Source organism: Solea solea, chromosome 9 (genome assembly GCF_958295425.1).
Source record: "Solea solea chromosome 9, fSolSol10.1, whole genome shotgun sequence".
Lineage (NCBI taxonomy): Eukaryota > Metazoa > Chordata > Actinopteri > Pleuronectiformes > Soleidae > Solea > Solea solea.
This window is the reverse complement of record NC_081142.1, coordinates 24,864,753-24,890,018: the sequence shown is the minus strand read 5'-3', so window position 1 is coordinate 24,890,018 and position 25,266 is coordinate 24,864,753. Positions and strand designations below refer to the sequence as shown.

The following is a 25,266-nucleotide window of genomic DNA, read 5'->3' as shown; positions in this document are numbered from 1 at the left end:
TAATAATGCTATGTCGTCTTGAAGCAAAAAGCTCAGCCACTCCTCATGCTGTATAAGTCAGTGAATGATGGTTCCATTATGTTGTGTTGGAACTTTCCCATTGGCAATTGTTATTTTAATGATTTGGCACCAACTTACCAACTTACCAAACTAGTTATAGTTTGAAAATCATGATTAAAGAAGCAAAATTGGCAAAAAAAAGGCGCAGTCTCAGGAACGGATGGGAGGTGATGTAGAGACAGAAGAAAGAGACCAGGAGCAGATATGTCACAATGTATCAAGTTATACGTTTAGACAGGACAGTTCTGAGTCAGTGATGACATGTTTATAGAACTGCAATGTCATTTATATAAGCAGCAGCAGAGATTGTTGTTATATCAACTTTAATTATAGCATAATAATAATGGTGATGATATATATGATAATAATAATGATAATAGCCTCAAAACTGAATCTGGATCCTGCAACCTGCAAGATGAGGATGCAGAGTGAGTGAGTGAGAGACATATGACATATAATAAAGTCATATTCACACCCTTAAATATGTGGCCCAAAAAAATAAAAAATCTGCATCAATTATTGGCCATTGTTCTAACAATTGTCACTGGCATCAGCCATAGAAAACCCCATATTGCTTGACCTGGAATCTCAATGAACACTTTTCAGTAATCGTAATTTTAGCACACAAAAAACTGATGTTATTTCTTTTTCTTCTATGATTAAAATAGTGTAGCTGACAAATGCAATAAGTTTTGTGTTATGGCTTAAACCCGTTTTTCCTTGACTTCCTCTGTTGATAGCCATGTTTTCAGTGGGACTAAGTTAAACTGTTGCAGCCCTGTCGCTGTGGATCTACAGCACTGAAAGTGTCTCACTGTCAAGTGTGAAGCTGGCAGCATTCCAGCCTCTCACACCTCAGCGGACAAGAGGTCCGACAACGTCCAGTAGAGCGTCCTGCGAGGAGAGGGAAAATGTGATGCTGAAGGAGGGATGAAGGGGAGCAATGCTGTGATGGACAGAATGAATAAATCAAACCACAGTGTAATAAGAAAACACACACAGGGGGTAACGGTGTGATGTGGAAAGGTTTGAAGGTGATAGATAACTATAACATACAATACAATACAAAGGATTTCTGTGTGCAGTATCACTGTTTGTAACTGTAGCAGAAGTGGATTTGAATGTAACAGAGTTGGTTGTTAAAGCCGTTCTGTTGTTGAATCAGCAAAGGTAAGACATGATTCATGTAGAGCATTATTTTGGCTCTTTTTCTGCTGTTAGTTGTGGAAAGAAAAGACTCATGACTCATGTTCACATCTAGTTTTGTTTTTAGCAAGAAGTTAACATGGTTGTAGTAATGCGCACATGTGTTGTTGTGTTGAAGTAGTTATTTGTTTGGGTGAAAATGGTGTTTTGTGGTTGTTAAGCAGAGCCTTTCCTACTGTAATGAAATTGTTAAAACAGTGACAAATAAGGAGTGAAACTACCTGAAACACCTGCTCTGAGCTTGCAGGTGACAAATCACCATGACCAGTTTTTAAGGTTGTTGGGAGCTCCTTACTACAAATTGTTTTCACTTTTCTAACTTTCAAAGTTGAAGCAGCAATAAAGCCTGGTTCTCGCTTTTATGACCTCCCTCCTAATATCATCCTTAATTACAAGATTTAAGTAGGCCAATAAATAATTGAAGCATGTGACGGTTCTCACATTGTATAAGCTCTTGATGCTACATCCCAGGAGTTTTAGGGGGATTGATTTCATAACGCACACTTCCATTTTACAGAATGAAGCTGCTGTCCTTTTAACTATGCCCCCCCGCGGCTCTGCTGCTCTCCTGCTCTCCTGCTCATTTGTCACCGCCCCAACACTGTAAAATTGTGGCGGTGACGGTCTTTAATTGGGTGAAAATGTGAGCGTATTCAACAGTGCAGAGGCCCTGGAGTCTCTGGTCAGCTGCTTTAATTACCCCCAGTCCTCTCTGCCCTCTTTATAAAGTCATTTGTGTCCATTGTAGCCACTGACTTTCTGGACATTGGGTGTGTTTTCTTCCTCTGCACCTCTTTTATGAAGTTTTCTCTTCTCGTTTTCTCATTTTCTGCCATATGAGCAGCAGCTCACGACACACTTTGCTAAACAGCACTGTAGTGATGGGACATTTTCACTCATCGTGATGAGTATCACTTAAAATAAGTTCATCATCATTAGGGCTGAACGATTAATCGAAATTTTGATCAAAATCGCAATATGGTCTACTGCAATTTTCAAATTGCAGAAGGCACAATGTTTCTCAAAGCTAAAATGTGTGTCAAATTAACATTTTAGGTTAAATTTAGTCCTGGCCTATACGCATCATATTCCACAGACTGATGAAAACATCTTTGTTTCTCACAGATCTGCACACATATACAGCAATCATTTAAAATATGCTATTCAAATGAAAATGATGAATAATTATGTAAAAATTACCATTCCCTCTCATATCGCAAATCATAACACAATCAATTCACAATTAGATAATTATATAAAATCTCATTTCAGCCCTGTAGAACCTGATAATGTAATAAATCCCCAATAATGTAATAAAAATTTGTACTTGGTCCATAGAAAATGTAATAAAACCTGATAATGTAATAAAGTGCATTTCCCAATAATGTAATACACTTTTTACCAATAATGTAATAAAGTATTACATTAACAGGAAGTTATAAGCTTCAGCTTAGACTTCCAGCCAGGCTTGGAAATGGACCACCCCTGCAATCCCCTCCTTTTTCTCTTAACCTGACTCCATTTCTAGTCCTGCAGATGTCCCCTGACTTCTCAGCTAATGGGTGAGAAGTCAGATGGTGCATTCAGGCTCTCATTTTCAAATTCCCTCTTGTCTGTGCATGACAATCACAGTCACACACCAGAGTTAGGTTTACTGCTTTATTAGCTTCCACTTTATTTTGGGCTATATGAAGTTAATTACTTGCCTGTATACACACACACACACACACATTAATTCTCATGCTAAAAGTCCCCTCCTGTGGAGACAGCCAGCATGACGGCCTGCAGACAACAATTAGGTACAGACTATGAAAAATGATGTGTCCACATGCGATCAGTGCACATGTGGAATGCACAGCGGTAAAAGAAAGCACGACATCAGTCCATGTCACAGGCAACTCATTTCTCTGCAATCATTAGCCAACATAAGGAGGTATTACTTTCTATACTTTTGTCAACACTAGAAAGAATGTTTCAAATTGAAATAAAACATTTCTGACTTCTTTTTCTCTTCATTTTTGTAGAAGGGTTTAATGAGAATATATGTGAGGGATGTCTATTAGAAAGAAATCTTGTTGAAACCTATTTAGGGTTGTCAAAAGAACAAATGATTATTTTCATAATCGACTCATTGCACACGTTTAAATTGTCTTTTTATTGCATCGTGGAGCTGCTCCTCTAAGCTTAACATGCTGTAGATCCCACAGAAGTGAGGACATTTACCAGGGTCTTTGAATGCATCTCATTAGCTGCTTCTGTTCGCTCGACATGCCATGAACCCTGCGTTACTCTCACTAGCTCTCATGTGCTGGAGTTTGGAATATTTTTAATATTCTTCTTAACACCAGTCAAAGCCGACACATTACAGAGAAGAGACAAATGAAATATACTTAGACATGTTCGCCCACACAAACCTTTACAAACCTTATCACCCTGGCAACTGTCACAACTTTCAGAGATGTTGTGAGACGATTCATTTGCCTCTTTCTTCACTCTCCTCCTGTTCTCTTTAACTCCACACCTCTATTGATGGCTTTGTTTGTTCTCTATTGCATACAAACGTTAGCGATGGTGTGTGTGTGTGTGTGTTTGTAGTTTTGTAATTCAGGCTTTCTTTGTTCCCAGAGTAGAGGTAACATGTGGCTGTGCTCTGTGGATCCCCACAGGCCTTTGCTTTGGTCTTTGTTCAGTGGAACACAAAATAAAGAGAGACATTTTCACAGTGTACACACCTTTGATTAGAATTGAATATAACTTAATTAGAGCCCAGAGGGGAACATTAGGTATCCTCTGCAGTTATTTGCTGAGTGTTACAAAGAAACAATGATGGAAAATCAGAGCCAGGATTTCTTTTATTTGACCACCGACATAGTGAAACTAATACAGTTCACAGATCTTAAACCTGAACTGTCCCTTTTACTGCTTTTCATGTTTGGTGTAAAGGCTGAAGGTGACACACGCTTCCTGTTTATGTCATTTCATCCTGACTCACTCAGACAGCTCTTAGTGGTTAGTGTTTTATTTATTTGATTGTATTGAATGGACACACACACACACACACACACACAAGTACCCGAGCCATTGATTGACAGGTGGACTGATTGTCTGCAGGCATCAATTACCTACGTCTAGTAAGGCGGAACTTCCTCCTGTCAATCAAAACTAGAAGCCAAACCATGTCTGTCCGTCTGTCCGTTCGTTCTGTTTCATTGTTTCCTTGGTTTTGCCACACACACACACACACACACACACACACACACACACACACACAGGCGTACGCTGTATCCACACAGTTGTTGTTTTTTTCATTTAAACTTCAGATGTGACTAAAGAGCTGTGCTGTCCTGCTGAAACAGAGCAGGGAGAAGGGCAGTGCATTGATCAGCTGTGTCTCAGTTAATCCTCCAGTTGATTGTTAAAGAAACTGGTCCATAAACATGAACAATGATTTTGTTCTTCAGTTCTTTTCGCCTCCTGGTGGCTAATCAGTATGTTCTTACTTCCTGGTTGGCCTCAACCAGCAAAGTGGAAAATGTTCCCATATAAAAAACTATTAAAGTTATTATTACTGTTGAAGCTAAGAACAAATGTGGACAATAAGAGTGTCTAAAATGCAACTCTCTTTCTTTGTGTGTGTGTGTGTGTGTGTGTGTGTGTGTGTGTGTGTGTGTGTGTGTGTGTGTGTGTGTGTGTGTGTGTGTGTGTGTGTGTGTGTGTGTGTGTGTGTGTGTGTGTGTGTGTGTGTGTGTGTGTGTGTGTGTGAGATTGAGATTGAGAGATCCTCGCACCCTGTGAGCTCTGGATAATGATGTTTTGAGCACAGTGTGGCTTTTCTTATTTGCACCTTGGGACACGTGTGTGTGTGCGCGCACACGTGTGTGTGTGTGTGCGTGTGCTTGTCTTGGGCGTTTTGTGCAGAGATCACAGAGTGACAGTTGTGCCACATCAGAGGAGGGATGGTGGTGATGGTGGTGTGTGAGAGGGATAGCTATTGTACAAACACACACTGCTCTATTTCCCACTGAAACCCTGGAACAGCAATGGTATGAGTCGGCTCTGACCCAAACTCAACAGGCTTTTTGGGACTTTTTGTGTGTCTGTGCCTGACCCAAGCCTGGTACTTGTATCTGCTGATCTAGCTTTACACATACCTATTGCCATGGTTACCGACTGGTTTCTCACATGTGATGTGTTGGTGACAGTTCTTCAGACCAATTATGCAAATGCTGCCCTGCATGCACAGAAAGCATGGATAGGTTTGTGAAAGGTGTAGCAGGAAGCTTTATTTGTTAGTTATGCTCAGGGTCAATTTGACCCATTCAGTGTTTTATGTCTCTAAAGAAATGATGATGATTTTTCATGAAAATATTTATAAATTGTACGGATTTTTATACAAAGTCAGTCGACACTAAAAAGATCTATCTTTCAGGGTTATTAGGGTTAATAATAAACCTGTCAAGGGCATTTAAAAGAGTGCATAAATAAAATAAAATGTTTAAGGATGTTGATCAGTGTTTTCCAGACCTCAAGTCTTGTTTTTATCCACAAACCAACAGGATTCAGTTTTAATGATTTTTTTTTATTATTATCATTATTATATCGAGCAAAAAAAAAACATTGACATTGACTTTTTCAGGAACTGTTGTCCTCAAGAGACCAACCTCAGGTTTCTGAGGTTCTGTTAAGAGCTGTGAGTTAAGATGTTAATTGTAGTTAGGTTATGGTTAAGGTTAGGCATTAACTGTCCCATAGGATAATGGGTTTTGTACAGAAGTATTGAACAAACCTGTGTGTTTGTGTTTGAGTTTTAATCATCCCAAGAAAAGCCATGAGTAAAAGTTTGTAATGTTTGCTGTTCGTCTTCTAAACTTCTCATTCTATAGAGAGCAATCGCATAATAAACCATAAAATACTTCATACACTGTAGGACACTATTTATTGTGTCATCTCCATATGACTTGGTGAAATGAAAACATTAATGTTAAGTCATTATTTAATTTAACTTCAAACACACAGACTTTAATTAAATAGTGAAATATGTGGCACATCTGAGCTCAAATCTATTGTGTATTATTTTATTTTAATGCAATATGTATTATGATTTTATGATCCCTTGATAATTACGTACATAATGAGTGAGTCTACTGTCTGTGTGACCTACCACACAGTCAGCATGGACATGGATTATTGATTATAGCTTGGCATCTTATTTGCAAACAGGCTTTACTTAGTTTTATTAGCTCCCCCTTAAGCTTCGGTCTCTCTCTCTCTTACACACACACACACACACAGATGAATTGTTGTTAATTAGCAGAGTGAGCGATTGCCTCACTAATGGAGCAGAGCAGGAAATGTTGTCTGTTGCAGTGATGTATGGTTTTTTGTCTAAAGCGACCCACACGTGTCCTCTGGTCCAAAACCTTAATGTCCAACATCCGTCACACTAACAGGGTTACAGCATGTGTCTCTCTATGGCCTCTATGGCAAACCTCCTCTCTGTCTTTTGTCCTCTTCTATGAACTCTGCCTTTCACGTACTGGGTCACCCAGTCTTGCTGCTGTATTCCTGGACTTTAGCGAGGAATCCAGAGCTCTGCCTTGACCTATGGTCTTCATTCCCAGCCGCAGGTCCTGGTTCAGTGCGATTCAGCAGATACTTGATCTCTATCGACCTCATCAGTTAGAACGAAGATGCCATTGCTGCTTCCTTTTTTCCCCTGTATTGCGTCCGCTCACCCTCTGCCTCCCTCTGTCTCTTTCCTCTCTGTAGATGTAGGTTTAATGTTGCCAGCCATCCATCACACTGCAAATGTATTGATCAGTACCACAAAAAGAGAAGCCTGCTCACTCTTAAGAGACTGAGAGGTAGTGATGGTACGTGTTTCTTTTACTCTTGCTTCACAACATCCTATAATCAAATGAAATGTTCACACCAGAAAAGTATCTTTTTAAGGCACTGGTTAAAAACTAGGGATTTAATTTAATTAAGAGGTAATAAACGATAATCACTCAATCTATAACAATATATACACACCTTTTTTAAGGTAAAGATTATGCATTAGCAGCACATTTGTTATGAGAGCCTTATAAAACAATGAAAAAGGATTTGAAAGGTAGTGATCCACACGCAGCAGCGTCATGGTTGTAGCTTCGTTGTTCTCCGCCCAAGTCGTGGTGCCCCGTCCCGGCAAAGGTGCAGCTCAGAGGCCACTTCAACTAGCTGTTTTTGCTGTGTTCCATTTGTATGCAGAACCCGGGTGTTCTTTAAGAGCAGGAAGCCACATCAGTGAACATTCCCAGATCCCAGCATGTTGAGCCATCAGCCTCGACACTGATTGGCATTAGTGGGAACATAATACTCGATTGAATGTGCTAATTGCTTCTTCGTCTTCATTTCCAGCACAAAGACCTTACTTAGTTTTTATTTCATCATTCGGATCCACTGAAACATTGATCGAAAGAGGGACCAAAGCAAACAAGTGACATTGTCATTGAGCTCTATAGCTTTGAGCTCATTTTGATTCTGGCGCGTTTGCGGTGTCACATTTCACGACTGCTGCAATGGAAATGTGGTTAATTGCCTTTTATCAACTGGATCCACCCAGGTACACAAATGTAGGGCATACCTGCTAAGTTTAATGTTTTAAAGAGGCTTTACTGTGTTAGCATCCTAAGTAGCATGTAGATAACACTGTTGCCTTTTCAGTATTTTTGTGTCAATTTGCCCTTTAGCATCAATCAATCCTAATCAATAGCATTCTCAAGTATCCAAGGACTTCCTGCCTTATTCTCTCGTGGCTCTCTGTCACCAATGTGAAATATACCCTAACTGATCGTTACGTACGACTGGTGTATATGTATATGGTGTGTGTATATATATATATATATATATATATATATATATATATATATATATATATGGTGTATATGTATATGGTGTATATGTATATGGTGTATATGTATATGGTGTATATCGAGGAAATGGATGTAAGTCTGTGATGGAAAGTCCACTCTTTGGTCCTGGACACAGTCTCACAACAAATTAGCAAGTCTTGTGTGAGTGGCTTTAGGTTTAACGTGGGTGTGTTTTCTACAGATATAATTGTATTGAATCTTTGATTATATCAGCTGTGCTTTGCATTATGTTAGGTGAAAGCAGGGTTTTGCATAGTGGATGCAGAGTAGTTGTTAACAGCAGAGACCGTGGAGATCACAAACTGAAGTATCTTACTCCAACAGTACTTCTGCCTCCTGCATTAGTTGTTCTGTTTTCTTTTTTTAAATACCTGTTATTCATACATTTTTAATGTATGAATAACAAAGAAACTCCATCTCCAAGACTGAAGGACAGCTTAATAAGCCACCTGAGCCAACGTTTTTCACTTTATGCCATTTTCATTAACTGTAGTCATTACAGCAGAAAACCTTGACATGTCTACCAAAAACAAATTCAGTCACAGTAGAACATAAAGCAATTAAAATCTTCGTCTGCCTGCTGTTAAAAGACTCTTTGAAATGGTCTTTGTTGATGGTGTTCGTTGGCTTGACTTTCCTCCTCACGGTCATTTGTTTTCCACTCTCCCTTCTCTGCTAATGGCATATTTTTTTTAATTTGCCTGCAACTTTTATTAGATTGGCAGGCCACGATGTATCAATGGACGTTGGGAATATAAAGCCTCAGCCTCAAACAAATGTGTACTTTGGCATCTGGAAGGCAAACACCATTAATTCTCCCTTTAGACTTTGATTAAATCCAAAGACATTTCTGAAAGACTTTTAATGAGGCTGGGTTTTCATCAGCAACAAAGGGAAATGATGACAAACCAGCTTTGGTAGCAGCGGGGAAGCTTTGGCCAACAGTTTTGATTTCAACAAAGTTGAAAACAAGAGCATCAACAGTGGAGTTTTGCACATGACGTGCAGAGCTCTGTTGATTAAGATTGTTATTGTGTATGATGTGAACACAACAACTGTATAATCTAGTAATGTGAGGAACAAGCTGTGCAACCACCACACAGCCATGGCTGAGGTCCAAACTTAGTATTTTTAATGGTACTGACTGGACTGACTTTACTACTATCATTAATGTTCAATCAAATATTGCCAAATTTTGATTGAGATAGCAGCAGTGGCATCATGTGATTTGTGTGTGTTGCTCTTTTAGCACAAACCACCTTGAAAACAGATGCACCTCACTGACATCAGCAGAGAGACATTCAAACCATGTCCTGTTCTCTTTAGGATGAGCTAATCCACTTTTGGCTCTATCAGCCATCTCTGATGACCAAGAGGAAAATCTAATTTTCTTCCCATCTCACTCCAGCCATCCCCCACCTCCTCCCCATCTCTTTCCATCTGGGATGTTTCAAATCTCTCTCCTCCGTTTCTCCAAGTTGTGCATGTGAGTCACAGATAATTGTCCTGTGCTGTGCTGCATTTGCTCTTGGTTATCTGTCTTCATGAAAAGTGTTTTTCACTGGTTTTATCCCCCATAAACAGTAGATAGGGGATCTTTAGGTACTATTAGGTATGAACAATTACGATTCTTAAACAATTCTAAAGTGATTGTAAATCCAATATTGTAATATTATATCACAATCTCGATTTTCAAAAGCAAAGGTGGAATTTTAACCACGCCTCCAATGGGAAGTCCAGCAGGTGTGTACAGGGGGAAAAAACACTAATGCCAACCAATAGTAACCACGGCAACACATCAACCGAAGAAGAAAACCACATTGTGTGAGCTATGTCATGAGCGTGTAGCAAAGCACATCACATCTCCACTACGAAAACAACTCTTCTGTCCTCGTTTGGAGCAAAAACATCCACAAAATTCAACTCGTGCTAAATCGCTTACTAGCGCTATAGACGTGTTTGTAGCATCAGTCATGTGACCTTATTCAGTGGTGGAAAACCCTGGATTTGGGGGGCGTATTTCTGACGGATGCTGCAGCAGAGCTGCATGAATTCAGCGGAATTCAGCACAAGTGGGAGAGGAAGTGACACATTTGGGTTTACTTTTCAGAATAAAACATCCCATGTTGACACCACATTGTATTTGACTTTAATACATCACAGAAAGAATCCTTGCGAATCCCTAACCCCGTGTCCAGGTCCTTCCCTCATGTCCAGGTGCTTCCCTCGTGTCCAGGTCCTTCCCTCGTGTCCAGGTCCAGGTCCTTCCCTCGTGTCCAGGTCCAGGTCCTTCCCTCGTGTCCAGGTCCTTCACCCGGCTCCTCTGCTCTTGCTTGCAAGTGCTACACTCACTTGCAATACTCACTAATTTTAGTATGAAAGAGGCTTAAGCTTGGGTGCTACCTGAGATCGACTGATGTGACGTTGTGATTTTGTTGTTTTACTGTTGAATGAATGAATGAATGGATAAAACACAATGTCACTCTATTCGGAAGGTGTTCGTTAAGTAAAACCTCTTTCTGGAGGGAAAATGGTCATGCCACTGCAGAAAAAAGTTCCCAAAATGTTACGATTAATATAAAAATGTGTTTAATAGTGTATCGCCCTAATGTTTTATCAATGCTCTCAATACAGTTCACATGAAACGGGTCAGGGCTGTCACTTTGTTATTCTCTAAACTTCAAACACAAAAGTTATAGACGGCTTAAAAGACTCAAGTTTGCTCCTTTAGAAATTGAACTTGTTTCATTTAACAAAAAGAGCTAAAACTGTTAAAAGAGAGAATAAAATTAGGGCTAAATGAAGCCAGTTATATATTGGAAGTGAAAAAACATTCCCACAAAATCAGTAGAGTGGCTCAAAGTTGGAGGGTTCTCTCTGTCCTCTCTGTGCCTGTTTCCCTGCTCTCCCTCCACCCCCCTTCTTCACTTCCACTTCACTCACCCTCCCCATCACTGTATAAAGCTCATTTACGCTTACTCAGCATTTTCTTATCATCTCCCCCTTCGTTGGGGGGGAAAGCTTAGTGCAGCGCTGTGTTGTTTTTCATCCCTTAAAGCCTCCCTCCATCCTTCTCTGTGTTTAAGCTCAAGTCTTGAGCTTAAACACAGCCTCAGTATCTACATTAGTAAAAATGGGAGCAGAGTTGTTCTCACCTGGCTGTGTGAGGAAAATGCCGATGCAGAGGGACATGAAGGTCTACCTAGTGCTACAGCCAAGAAGCTTGTGTTGAGTTTGCAGATTGGGTTTAGGTTAATTGGAGGCTCTAAATTGAATGTAGTTGAGTGGATGCGAGTGTGAATGTTTTCTTTTTCTCGGTGCTGCTCCTGTGATGGACTGCTGACCTGTCCAGAGTATAAGCTGGTAGATGATGAGTGATACAGAACGTTGCAGAAGCAAGAGATTGCAGCTAGTGTGTTTATTGGCCAACTGTCTCCTTTGCTAATTGATTAATCAGTTAGATTTTAATCAGGTCATTTAAAAAGGTAATTGAATCTCTTCTGTAGAGAGATGAACAATGTTTTCCAAACTCGTGTCACAGAAGATGTAGATCGTTAAAAAAATCTATAAATAAATAATAGTTGTAGAGGACATTTGCTGATATCTGATTACCAATAATACTGAGCATCCCTAGTTATACGGTCCATAAAATGTCAGAATATTGTGTGACTCATGACTTTAGAGCTTTAGCTGTTAGCAGTCAGTGACCCCCATGAAAGACGTGACGTTTGTGGTCCATTCCCTTAAAAGTTGCCTTCTTCCTCCTGCATGAAGAATGTGTCTTATTCTCTACATACCCAGGCTTATTACTCTGCCTGGGTGATAAAGGAGAGCCTTACTGGGAGATGACATGGAGTGGGAACTGAGTTTTAAGGCTTGGGATTATTTAAGGTGAAAGTGTGTGTGTCTGCGTGTGTGTTGAACAGAGAGATTCACGTCTCCTGAAAGTGTTCTCCTCTCTGCTGCCATGAGCAGATTTGACTAATGCAGCAGTCCCATCAAAGCTCTGTCAGTCTGCAACCAACACCGTCATGTTTAATTGAATCAAGCTCTCCTGCTGCACTGTGTGAGGCACACATTACGAAGCAGCATCATACACAAACACACACACACACACACACAGCTGTCAGGCCGTGTCTGCTTTGGTGTTGTAGTTTCAGATCGGTGTGTTGCTCTGTTCTATTTGCTGTCTTTCTCTGAAGCTTTCTTTTCTGTACCTGTCTTGCAGCAGCACGGGTGCACAAGCTACGTTTAATATGATATAAAGATAAACGGAGAGAAATTGTTAGAGGTGGGAGAAATCTTTAGTTTCCAGATTCTCTGCAGTTCTCTCTTGAACAATTATGAATCGATACTAGAACAAGAAATGATGACAGTGTTTCAACACTGTACTCGGTTGAATCAACTGAATGTAAAAAGTAACAAAATCAAGTGCATTTCTATATGTTTTTAATGAGCTGATGACGACTAAATTAATAATGCATTTTTTAGTTTTCACAAGGTGGCAGCGGCTACATGCATCAGCACACTCAAATGTGTGTTTTTGATATTTAAAGATGAATTTTGCATCCTTAATATGTTTTTCATCGTGAACTCAGAATCAGTTTGTATCAAAACACACTTTTTTTACACTTTTACCATTGTCTTTATTACTGTAATATGATGGAATATCATGTAGGGCTGAAACAATTACTTGAATAATCAATTATTAATTGATGACTAAATTAATCGTCAACTATTTTGATAATCGATTCATCGGTTTGAGGGTTTTTTTCTAATTAAAACAAGATTTCTGATAGTTTGAGTTTCTTAAACATGAATATTTTCTGGTTTCTTTGCTCCATAAAACAAATAAATACATTTGAGAACATCATCATTTCCACGTTTGACAAACACTGATCAATATTTTCTGACATTTTACGAACCAAACAATGAACTAATGATTATTTTTAGAATGGATGAATCTATCGAGAAAATACTCAATAGATTCATCCATTCTGAAAATAATCATTAGTTGCAGCTCTGTTATCATGATATCACCCACCCCTACTGAACACTTGGTTTTACCCACACATTTGGAGTCCAAATGTTTTTGTGCCTCACCAGACATGAAGCTTGTGTGTCATTTGAATGTGAGACCCCTGCTGTAATATGACACAACCAATTATTATACATTATTTTGTCTTTAGTAGTTAAACAGTTAGAAATCTTCTTTTAATCATGAAAAAGCTTTGAACCGATTAATCGATTATCAAAATAGTTGTTGATTAATTAAGTTATCGATTAATAATCGATCCATCGATTAATTGTTTCAGCTCTAATTAAAATAGAAAATCGCATCTGGTATAAAAAAATCGGGGATTTTATGTTGAGGCCATACCGCCCAGCCCTAACTGCAACCTCCTCCACTGATGTGAATTATCCGCTGGGCCACTGTCTGTGGGCAGACTGCAGCACAGTTGGACTAACAGCAGATCCACTCACTCATCAAGCTGATGAATGAAGTGTCTCATAAAGGAGCTCTTTATCTGTGCTCCTCTATGACACGGGGAAGACGACGGCCATGTGTGGCACGGCAACCTCCTTTGTCATGTTGCTATTTGGCCATGACTGTATGCTGCAGTAGTGGGTGTAATATATCAGTGTGCGTGTCTGTGTGTTTTAGGTCTAGGTCAATAGTCTTCAATTAAACAACCAAGCTGTAAATAAAAGGAGAATGTTTACAATGCACACAACAGGACACAGAGCTGGACAGCAAATAACACAGCCCTTGGTTAATTTTTCATCTATATTCAGACACATTTTTTGATAAACTACCACCCAAAAGTCACTAAAAACATAAAGATCTGCACGTTTGCATGTGGAGTGAAGCTGCAATGACAAAAGCATGTCTTTTCATGTGTGCTTGCGTCAATAAGTTAGTGAAATTACATTCACTGTCTCTAACGCTCACATTGATGCCATCAAATCAATCATCATTAAATCCAGTTAACCAGGAAATCCTCTTCATGTCTTAAAGGCTCAGTGTGTAAGATTGAATTGAAATGATTTCCATATAGATTTTTTGTCAGTGTCACCAGTGTGACCTGTGTTAATGTATGAACTTTAAATTTACGCCATTAATTCCCATAAATTCCTGAGAATTCCTATGGAAAGTTTCCTGGAACTTTGCAACCCCAGTAAGAGAGAGTTACATTTCACAGTCCATCACCTGATGTTTACCAGTGTATTTACACAGGTGTGCATACAGGGGTGGAGCAAGGGAGCAACTTACATTCTTATAGTCCCACGGTGTCCGATAATGGACGCCTGAGTGTGCGTAATGAGTCCCTACTTTATTCATACACACTGAAGACAGGAAAGTGAAGATTGTTCTCTTTGTAAAACGATGTAAAACGACCCCCCCCCCCGAACATTCACTTTAAATTTGAAAGATAATGACACAAAAATTCATCACAAAGACAACTGTACAGCCCACCCAACCCTCATATGCGGTGTGTTATTCATAGAGCCCTATTGTTTAGTTATTCACTGTGAACACTGGTTTATTTTTACCCGGTCCCTCATACAACATCCTGTCGCTGCAAATAGTTATTAGAGCAGCGAATAAGTGCTGAACATTTTCCCCAGGAAATGCTTCTTCTCCTGTTTGTCAGACACTAAAGTAAATTCAAGATGTTGAGCCGTTTGTGTTTTCTGAATTATTTGAGCCTCTTTGTGTTTGACACCAGCTCCACTCGCTGTCTGCGGCTGCAGTCAGTGTTGTTGTAGCAGCATGGACATTCCTCCCTGTGTCCCCTTTGGCCTTTGCCCTCATTAATACAGGCACTCTGACCAGAAGCTGGAGGCCCCCGTGAAGAGCATAGCAGAGCAGAGCGGGCTGGGGCCCCAGGCTGTCCCATCAACATTTACTCTGGGTCTGGTTTTGTTGCAGTCAGGTAGCGCTGCCAAGATTAGTCGACTAGCCACGATTACGATCACGATTAATCGTTTATTTTCGAAGCTTTGTTTTTCTGCCTTTCTGTCCTTGATGCACTTGCGCAGCAGTGGTCGTGATGTCACCGGAAAAGTTATGCCCAAACTGTATCATGGCTAGCCGGCAACGGAGCTCGAAGGTTTGGGAGCATTTTACCAAAATAAAAGAGAAGAATGTGCAATGCAAAATCTGCAAGGCAGAACTTGCCTTCCATGGCAGTACGACGGCGATGCATGAGCATCTGAATAGGAAGCACGTTGTGGCTGATTTAATTTCTGACGAAGAGGGAAAGTCATCTCAGTTAGCTAATTGGCTAGTTAGCTGGTAAAATGAACGCCAACGGTGAGCTAACGTTAATATTAACGGTGACGATTTCATCAGCCGTAGCACACGTATGTTATGTCTTTGCTGTAACGTTATAACAGCGATGTCGTGTTTGAATAGGAAATGTGATAATGCTAATGTTTTATAATATATATTCTAGGGATATAACGATTACCGGTATGACGATAAACCGCGGTAAAATTCCCGACGGTTAGTACTACCGTTTAAAATTTTAATTTATTTGATTACCGCAACTGATTACCGAAAAACTCACAGTGATATTGCTCATTTCCTGGAGAAGCAGCAGCACCTGAACGGTACTCGCTCAGAAGCGGGCGCGCATGCGCAGTTTGCACTGTCTGTCCAGCGACAACACGGCTGAAGCCACCTGCGCTCCAGAGATTACCCCCCCGTAAGATCAGAAGTCTGTGCATATTTTGTATTTTTAAACGATGTTGAGGGTAAAATAATTGAAGACAATCAATCATTGTGCGGAAAATGCAAAAAAAAAAATCTCCGCGAAGCCACTTCCAATATGATGAGCAATCTCCGTGACCACCACACACAACTTTTCAGCGAGTAAGTCAACAAAAACGGGATTTCGGAATAGTGGGAAACGTCATGGTTTGTCTCGCGAAAGCGAGTAGTGTGCAGACGACACATACCGTAGCAGACCAAAATGTGTTTGTTTCTGTGTTTTTTTTTTTTATTTTTATGCTGTGTACGACCGCTGCTACTTAATTATTATCCGACAGAGTGAGGACCTGTGTGTGTGTGTGGGTGTGTGTGTGTCAGTCAGTCAGATGATAATTATTATCAATAATAATAATAATGATAATAATAATAATAATAATAATAATAATAATCATATAATATAAAATATCTTTTTTTAAATAAAACTTGGTTAAAAGATTTCAGTGTGTGTGTTCAGTATTTTTGGAACATTTTGAACACATCTAACAATACCGTGATAATATTGATAACCGTGATAATTTTGGTCACAATAACCGTGATATGAAATGTTCATATCGTTACATCTCTAATATATTCACAGTGCATAGTTTTTGGTTCCATTTTACAATACACTAAACATTTACAGCTACAAATGTAAAAGGAGTTGTGCCTTCATTTTATTTTATTTAGTTTATCACATTAAAAAATGTCAGAAATGCTGCTACAAGCTGCAAATGAACTATCATCTTAAATGTCTTTATTTTTCAGTTAGCACATACTGTACATTTAACACTTCAAGCTGGGAGCTAATGATGGTTATATAAGTGCTGCTGCGAGGAACTGCAATTTACGTATGATCTGATTAGTCGACTAATCGCGAAAACAATCGGTGACGAGTCGATTATCAAAACAATCATTTGTGGCAGCCCTACAGACTGAGACAGTTACAGGACTGCTGGGTTTTTCCTTGGTTATTCAACTCATCCATCCCCTCGTCGTGAGTCATCTGTACTCCACTCTGTGAGCGTAGGAGGACACCACACTCACATCTCTGCCCACATTTCCCCTTTCTGTCTGTTTCCGCTCCCTTGTTTTCATAAATGTCCGTCTGCAGCTAATCGACTGTTAGATAAACATGATCAAAATGTCAGCAAAGACAAATCCACTGTGTAGTAGAGCATTCATGTTTCCATCAAAAAAGTGAGACCCCAAACCTCCCGAGCAGTTCAGGATGTCTTCTTCACTAGTGGTTTTCAAATGATCCGGTCCTGGTACCTGGGTCGTTAAGTCACCACGTTTTTAAACCACCATGTATGTCTCCGATATCTGATCCAGTGATATTGACCAGTATGGGGCCAATACTAAGTATCATATTGGCTAAAAATAGTACAGTGAGACTCAATGTGCTGTATACATTAAGATGAATTGGTTGATTCATTACAATGTTAAGTGCATTGAGATAATGCTATGCTTTTATCCAGGGATATAAAAGTTTAATTCATTAGATTTTAACATAGGAAAGTGCAGGTTCTTTGAAATAAAAGAACAAACAAAAAAAGAAAACAAATTGTGTGCACACATCACAACTGAATTTGCCATAAATTTAAACACTATATTACATGACTTGATTTCATTTATTGTAGAAACAAACACTGTTACTGTGGCTACCATAATAATAATAATAATAATAATAATAATAATAATAATAATAATAATAATATGAGTAATAATGATAATAATAAGTTAGATTTATAAAGCGCTACCATGACAACACCAGAAAACCATGACATGTTTGCTAACGGTTATCATACTGTCAGGATTACACTGCTCGACTGTAGAAGCACTTTTGTATTTGTGGATGGAGCACTTTCATTTAATTTGTAAAAAAAAGAAGTTAATATTTATCAGATTGCTTATATTTTTGTGCATGATGTGCATCGGTATGTAGAAAATTCAGGATATGTTGAAAACAAATCGTTGACCTGATCATCGTAATGGAATCAAATGGGGAGGATGCACAGCTCTAAAGTGTTGCATATTATGTTCATCATTTCATATCGACCAAAGTGACCAAAGCTTCAGATTGTACACTCAACAATCGTCTTTCCTGCTGTTAGCCCCTTTCTTTTAATGGAACATTCCAACAAACATGCACTAAGTCAGCTTCATAAAATAAATAGTTTCCAGTAGAGTGATGGGGACAACCTGACCGGTCTCCCTGGATACGTGCAACCCATCCCATCTTGCACTATTGGGATGAACCCTATAGCCAACTACAAGCCACCCAACCTCACATGTTTACGTGTCAGAATAAATGCAGCTGGACTCAACATCTGGCGTGAAGACTGAGCACAAATGCAACACAAAGATGAATATCACTTTCAGTAAACAGGTCCAGAATCATGAAAGCAGTGGTCTGCCTGTGTTTGAACTCATACTTTTGAATGACTCATAGTCCAAGGCCTCTGATCGTGTCACTTATGATGAATTCATCCAAGCACAATGATAAAACAGAAGCTGTGTGTGTGTGTGTGTGCTGTGAACACACCCTCTTGTTTTGATTAGAGTGAGCCAGGCTGAGCTGATGGACACGCGGTGCGGAGGAGTGAAAGCAGGCATGGGGGGGGGGGAGAGAGAGAGAGAGAGAGGAATGGGGAGGCGGAGCACACGTCCTTTATCCATTCATTGTTGGAAAAAGTCTCTGTCTCTTGCCTTGAGCCTGATTGGCCACTTCTGCAGAAAGGGGGGTTGGAGGGAGGGGGAGAACATGTGATGAAAGAACAGAGGAGGAGTCAGAGCATGTGAGCATTCTGACACATCAGAGAGAGAGAGAGAGAGAGCGAGAGAGAGCGAGAGCGCGAAGAAAGCAACAACAGAAGACACGGGAGAGATCCGGAGAGCAAGTGGGTGAAGAGGAAGAAAGACAGGAACTGCTCCTCTCTCAAAGGGAGGGAAAACGTTGTCTTCATTCATCGCTGCTCCTTCGTTCCTCCTCTCGTTCTGTCCCTCTCGACTGTGCCAGGTCTCCTCCTCCTTCCTGCAGCCTTTTGGAAAAAAAAACATCCTCGGAGTGGGAGATGGAGGGATGAGATGCAGAGGACAGCGGAGATGAAGAGGTGATTAGTGTGCAGCAGGTTTGTGTGGATGAATGTGTTTGTGGGACCCTGAGCTCCTGCTGTCCTGAACCACATGGAATCTGGCAGAACTGGTTGGCATGGCGATGGATGCGAGGTGCCTCTTGACTCAGTGGACCACTGCGAGCAAGCAAACAAGCGCTTGTTTTCAGTCTGCCCTCTCTCTCTCTCTCTCTCTCTCTCTCTGTCGCCTGGTGAGTCCAGCACATTGAAGCAAGGCCAGTGACTGTTGTTGTTCCTTGTTTCATGAATCATAACAAAAAGTTATGCAGAGGCCTTTTTTTCTTTAAAGCTCTCTCCTCAATAACTGTTGTCAACAATCCACTCACCCACACACACAAACTGTCTGTCCTGACTGCCACCCATACAGAGGGGAACTCTTGAAAGCCGGCCGGCTCCCTGCATGTGCGTTTGCAGGTTACGGCTTGACTCTAATTAAGCCAGAGGGCAGCAAGCTGGTGCCTTGCCTCTTTCTCTCTCCCTCCCTCCCTCCGTCCCATGAGGCCCCATTGTCATCATTAATTCCAACTGCGAGTTGGTCTGGAATAACGGAGAGAGCAGAGTCTGCTCTGAACTAGTGCCTTAAGAGTGGAATGAAATCAGAGGACTAGAAAAACAGATGCATCGCTTTGTGTGACAAAGAAGTGAGGAGGTGTTTCCGACGCCGAACCACATGAATGGAAAAGCAGCCAGCGGAGAACCGGCCTCAGGAATGACCAACGCTCCTACGAGGATGGACAGGAGATGATGATCTCCATATCCAGACCACACCTTTTTCAACTGTGAGCTGGAATAACCAAACAAGATAAAGGAAGGAGCAGGAGAGGAGAGGACTGTACCACTTTCTTTGTCTTTGAACATTTATTGATGCGATACAGAGGTAGCCTGCTGAGAGATCCCTCTAGCCTGGGGTTTGTTGTGTGGTTTTTTTCCAACCTTAATTGGAAAGTCCTGCTTGTTTTGACACAGATTCTCTTCTCTTCAGAGAACCAAGCCAGGTCTTGTCTGCCAGAGACTCGGGAAGAAGTGTCAAAGTAAAACTGGGACTCGAAAAAACACTTTTTTGCGTCCTGGAAAATGAGGACTCCTTAAAAAGACACTCCTTCAAATAGCGCATTTTTTTTCTGCCATTTGTTGATGGTCATAGAAAGAGAGGGAGCGCGTTCTATTATGTAACCTTCTCCCCTTGGACAGACTTTGTAGAAAGTGCCTGAACTGCATAACAATTTTTTTAAAGGCACAATCAGAAATACACAGAATCATGGATGACTCGAGTATTCTGAGGCGCAGAGGACTTCAGGTAAGCATTACTTCATCGCTCACACACAGGACGAGCACAGGATTCCTCTGTGGTTCGCTAGGGTCAAAGGTCAAGCACTAGGAATTTGGCATGAGGCAACTGAATGGAGGCAGGAAAAAACAAACCAAAAAAAACCACGTCATCATCCTGACTCAATTTTCAATCTTTTTTTCCCCCCATTGTTCAGTCACAGACTTTAAATATTTGCACTCACTCACCTCAGCACATCTCCAGCTACTATCAGGAAGGAAAGTGCGCGCACACACACACACACACACACACACACACACAGTCTCTCTCGCTTTCACACAAACACACAGTCTGATCAGGTTTGACCTGTAAAGGAGGACGAGGACATCATCAGTGAAAGTTTGTTCATTGTAAATATAGAGATGATTTATGTTTGTAACATGACTTTGTGGCGATCACCTTGTTTTGTCTCTTCTGCTGCTGGATCAGCGAAGCATGGTCATAGAAAGAACAGAGACTAAAATCACTGTTGTTTTCTGTGGAAAGTACCTGTACGTCCCTGATGTGTGCTCATGAACAGCGTGTGTCTGTTTAGGTCATGCTGCTTTAGTTGCTTTTTGGTTGAAGCTGTTGGGTATAGTAGACATACGTCCGTAAGTGGACGTCCGGTGTCATTTATGTGAGAGACGTCCGGTTTGGCATTTCCTGTCAGTAGTTATGTAGCTTTACTGCAGCCATGTTGACAGTTTATAATCCACAAAGTGTCTAATATTGGCTCCCTATAATCGGCCTGTCCTCAAAGAGTAGAAGACTATAAAGTAATGACACGTAATAAAAAGTAACAAAGTAGTATTATTTAGTTATTTCATATTATTGCTTCTAGGGATCATTCAATTATTTATTTAATCGCAAAAAGTGGATAAGTTTATGTGACTATTTGTAATTTTATTAAAAAGATACAAAACTAAAAAAAAGTTTTTAAAAAATTAATTATTTTATTAAACATATTTCCACTTCAGTGACAGAAGTGATACATTTTACAAGGTTTCTTGAATGCATCTTTGAAGCTGCTCTTCTAAGCTCAACAAGCGGTATATCCTACAGAAGTGAGGAAATTTACCAAGGTCTTTGAATGCATCATGCTAGTTGCTCCTCATAGCTCAACATACTGTGAACCCTGCATTATTTACACTAGATATCATGTGCTGGCGTTTAGAATATTTAAAAATGTAACAAATAAAGCTGTTGAATAGTGGAATAGCCTTTTTTCCTTCCTTTTTTTAATGAGAGCTACGCAGGCGCCTCACTACAGAATGGCCCTCTAGTTTACAACGTAAATGTTATAAACGTTTAGCATTCATAACCTTATTTTCTTCTCAATGCTGCCCCAGTGTTAAAAACCTTAAAAAAGTGTATTAAAAACATACAGTTGTGTTTTACTATTGATTCAATCTCACAATTGAACAGATTATGTGAACAATGACACGTCAGCAGTCTCCGTCCTGATTTTCAAAGCAGATTTGAATGAATAGAGATGTGGAAGATATATGTCAGCAGTAGCACATGTACAGTATGTTTATAGTGATCATGTTTTGTCATTCCAGTTTTCATGCTCTCAGGGTTTTTGTGCTATAGATTGGCTTTAGTAACCCCCTGATCCACCCTTTAGACCCGAGTCGGTTTAAACGGTCAGCCACCTCTTCTTTGCCTTCTCTTCCCTTGCCCGCTACCTCCATCACTTTCATGGTTCACATAGTTCTGTCGAGGAGAGGAAGTAGTCCTCAAATGAGGGCACCATGTGGAGAGTGTTGACCTGTATTTGCTGAGCTTAAGTTAAGATTCTAGGTCTTCACTGCACCTGTTCTACGTCAGTCTTACAAGTGTGAGAGTTTCAGGCACATTTTAACAAACACACCACTGCCAGCACATTGAAGTGATAGCTGAGAGAAACAGCTTGTGACGCAGCTGAAAATATGGCTGCAAGCTGAAAAAAAGAGATTTTAACCACACAATTAATGACCAAATAAAATCCACGTCTGCTAAAGATATTGTAATATCTTAACAATAATTGTGCCACTTTATCTTGCTGGTAATCAGCCTTTTCCAGCTGGAAAACAAAGTTTGTAAACCAGCGTGAAGCATTTTTAGCTCACAAGGACACAGGAGCTGCTGGTTCACTGCTGCCTCTTTTGGTAAATTTGCATCACTTGGGTAAATCCAAATTAAGGATTGCAAAATAAAAAGAGTCACAAAATAACATGCAAACTAACTCGTAACTTGCAGGTGGGTTAACACGGACACCAAAGGCTTCTTAACAGCAATATCAAGTGGCGGACATATTATTATGCTATTATAGACTGGAGCTAGCATTGATATTAATAGGTGAGCCTTTTGTTACGTGGCTAAAATCTAAACACATTGACATGTCGGTAGTTGTTAAATTGTTGTCCCCCATCACAAAATGGAAGTGAATAAAATAGGATTTTGGACTCTTACAAAGCATATACTAAATGTAAGCAGTGCTACTTTTATAGATTTGGCTGATTCTGCTTTGCAGTTTAAAATAAGGGCCTATAGTAAACAAAGACTTGTATTGCATCTAATCAAACCAAATAATTCCATAATATAATTAATAAAGTTCAGATATGTGTCAAATCGTCCTGAGCGAGATGCTTAATCTGACATTCTGACATTTTAGCGCGGCTCGGCCAATTACAATATCCCACAGCTGAATCATTAGAATCAGTTAATTAAAGGCCACATAGACCGGAAGCTCCAATTAACGCTGCGTTTGTGTGTGTGTATCTACGTCATTACCTCGTTTATGAAACCCTAAAGTTTCAGAACAACAGTTCAGCCACTGCTGAGAAAATAGTGTTGTATTGTTTTCCTGGGCTCTGCGAAGCGGATCGGCACTTCCTTAGTTTGATGTCGTCATCAGAAATCCTCACCACTCCTCTCACCACCGTGGTGCCTCCCGGTGCGGGCACTAGTCCGGGCACATCCGGTTGCGTACATTCAACCGCAGAAGAAGAAGAACTACTCTCGTTGCAGCTGCTGAGATGCAGAGCATCCACCGTGCCAGAGGGGGAGCTGTGTATCTGAGAGCTGGCCTATCTATTACGTCACTTCCAGGTACCTGGCCAATCACAGGACAGTAGGAAAGCTCTCGTTGGCTGGCCAATCACAACACAGTCCACATTCTGGGGGTGTGGTTTTGGTCTGAAACAGCGCGGCTGACGAGAGCGTCAGTGAGGAGATATTTTGATCGGCTCGTTTGCAGCGATTAGGAGGATTTTAACCATGAAAACAAGTTAATATATGTAAGTAGACCTCCATAACTAACATATATGTGCAATACAAGCATTCTATGTCGCCTTTAAAAATATTTGTTCAGTACTTCCTCCATGACCAGAGCACAGACTGTGTCTGACACTGGACTGAAATACAGCAGCAGGGTTTGTGATGTCGCTAAATCACAGATACTGAGATTTTACTGGTAATTGTTGGAGATTCATGCATGTTTTTAGGATTGTTAAGTCTTTTTAACTGATCTACAGTTCGGCATTGTTCGGCTTGACTCATGACTCTTCCCGTGACGGCACTCTGACCAATAGTGTCAGCTTACCTCGCTTAGCACCTCGCCAGAGCAAGTACTAAAATAAGTCGAGTCGTGCCGGGACCATGTGGTGGAAAAGTGGCCTAAGTTACAGCCTGCCTCATGAGCCTCTCAGTCAGATAGTACAGCATCTGGGGTCAGAGGTCATGCAGTCATCAGCCTGCCCTGATGGAGTGAGGAGGACGTGAGGCTCTGTGGTGTTTGAAGACCAAACACAGAGCTGCGCTCCACCTCTCAGTTTACACATGGTTAAGATATAATGTGATTAGAATAAAAGGTCAAACTGATAGTAACTGCATTTAGCCTCTGGGCCATTCCACTTCAGTTGGGGGGGAGACTGTTGTTTCTATTATAGGACAAGGAAATGTGAAAGGGAGGAGGAGGAAGTGAAGGAACAAAGGACAAACCCATAAAGCAGCCAGTAATCTGTATTATTTGACTGATGATTCCTCTGATGAGTCTGCGGTCAGGTTCCGTGACTGAAGTTTGTTTACCTTGTTTTCACTACAATCACATGTATTTCACATCCCAGTGTTAAGCAGCAATGATCTAGACTTTGGAGGCTACCAACAAAATTGCAGTTTAGATTTGCAGAAATGATTAATAGCCAAACAACGAAATGTACAAACTACTGTAATTTAAGATATAATCTATGCAGATGATCTCTTAATGATTTTAGTAAAGGTAATTCATAGCTTTAAGCTCTCGTCCTTGCATTAGGACACAGAGTAGTTCATATACAGCATTTATATGGCAGTGCTCCATCAGAACTATTACAAACTGAATACTGAGGGAAAAAAATGGCAATATCTCACAAATGTTTGTGTAATTTGCTCAGCCACAGTTCCATGATGAGCCAAATCATATTTCCCCCCTGTTCCTGAACACTCATGCTCACTTCTGGGTGAGTTTGTGTGTGTGTCAGGTTCTGTGTCCCTCTTTAGTGTGAGAAACAGGATTAATGCTGCCATTCACTGTTCCAGCAGCAGCAGCAGCAGCAGCAGCAGCAGCAGCAGCAGCAGGCGTGTTCTTTTTCAGAAACAAAAGCCGGTCTGTTAGTGGCCGCGTATTAGGCTCAGGATCACTGTGCTGACATCAGCCTGTCTGGTTATCACCACACATGTGATCAGCTCCAGTTCAGTGGCATCTGCTTGCGCACAAATTTGCTGTCATATGAATTTTAAAGACGATTTCTCAGCAGCGTCCTCTGCACTGTCAACGTCTGCTTTCATGCAGCACTGGCTGTTTTCCTGAGCTCTTCTGCGTAATGTAGTCACTAGCTGATGAGACCGACTGTGACATTGGATATA

At 40.6% G+C, this 25,266-nt stretch overlaps 1 protein-coding gene across 11 annotated transcripts in view; it reads left to right on the top strand.

Moving 5' to 3' along the window:
• mast2 (microtubule associated serine/threonine kinase 2) overlaps nucleotides 1-25,266 on the top strand; it is a 135,982-nt gene that overhangs the window by 35,338 nt on the left and 75,378 nt on the right. The window contains exon 1 of one of the 11 annotated variants that reach the window (XM_058637616.1): nucleotides 18,782-20,367. The exons of the other annotated variants lie outside the window; for them this stretch is intronic. Within the exon in view, the coding sequence (XP_058493599.1) occupies nucleotides 20,329-20,367 (39 nt within the window). The 5' untranslated portion in view covers nucleotides 18,782-20,328. Of the gene's footprint in view, nucleotides 1-18,781; nucleotides 20,368-25,266 lie in introns of those variants that run through there. 11 annotated transcript variants of the gene reach the window in all.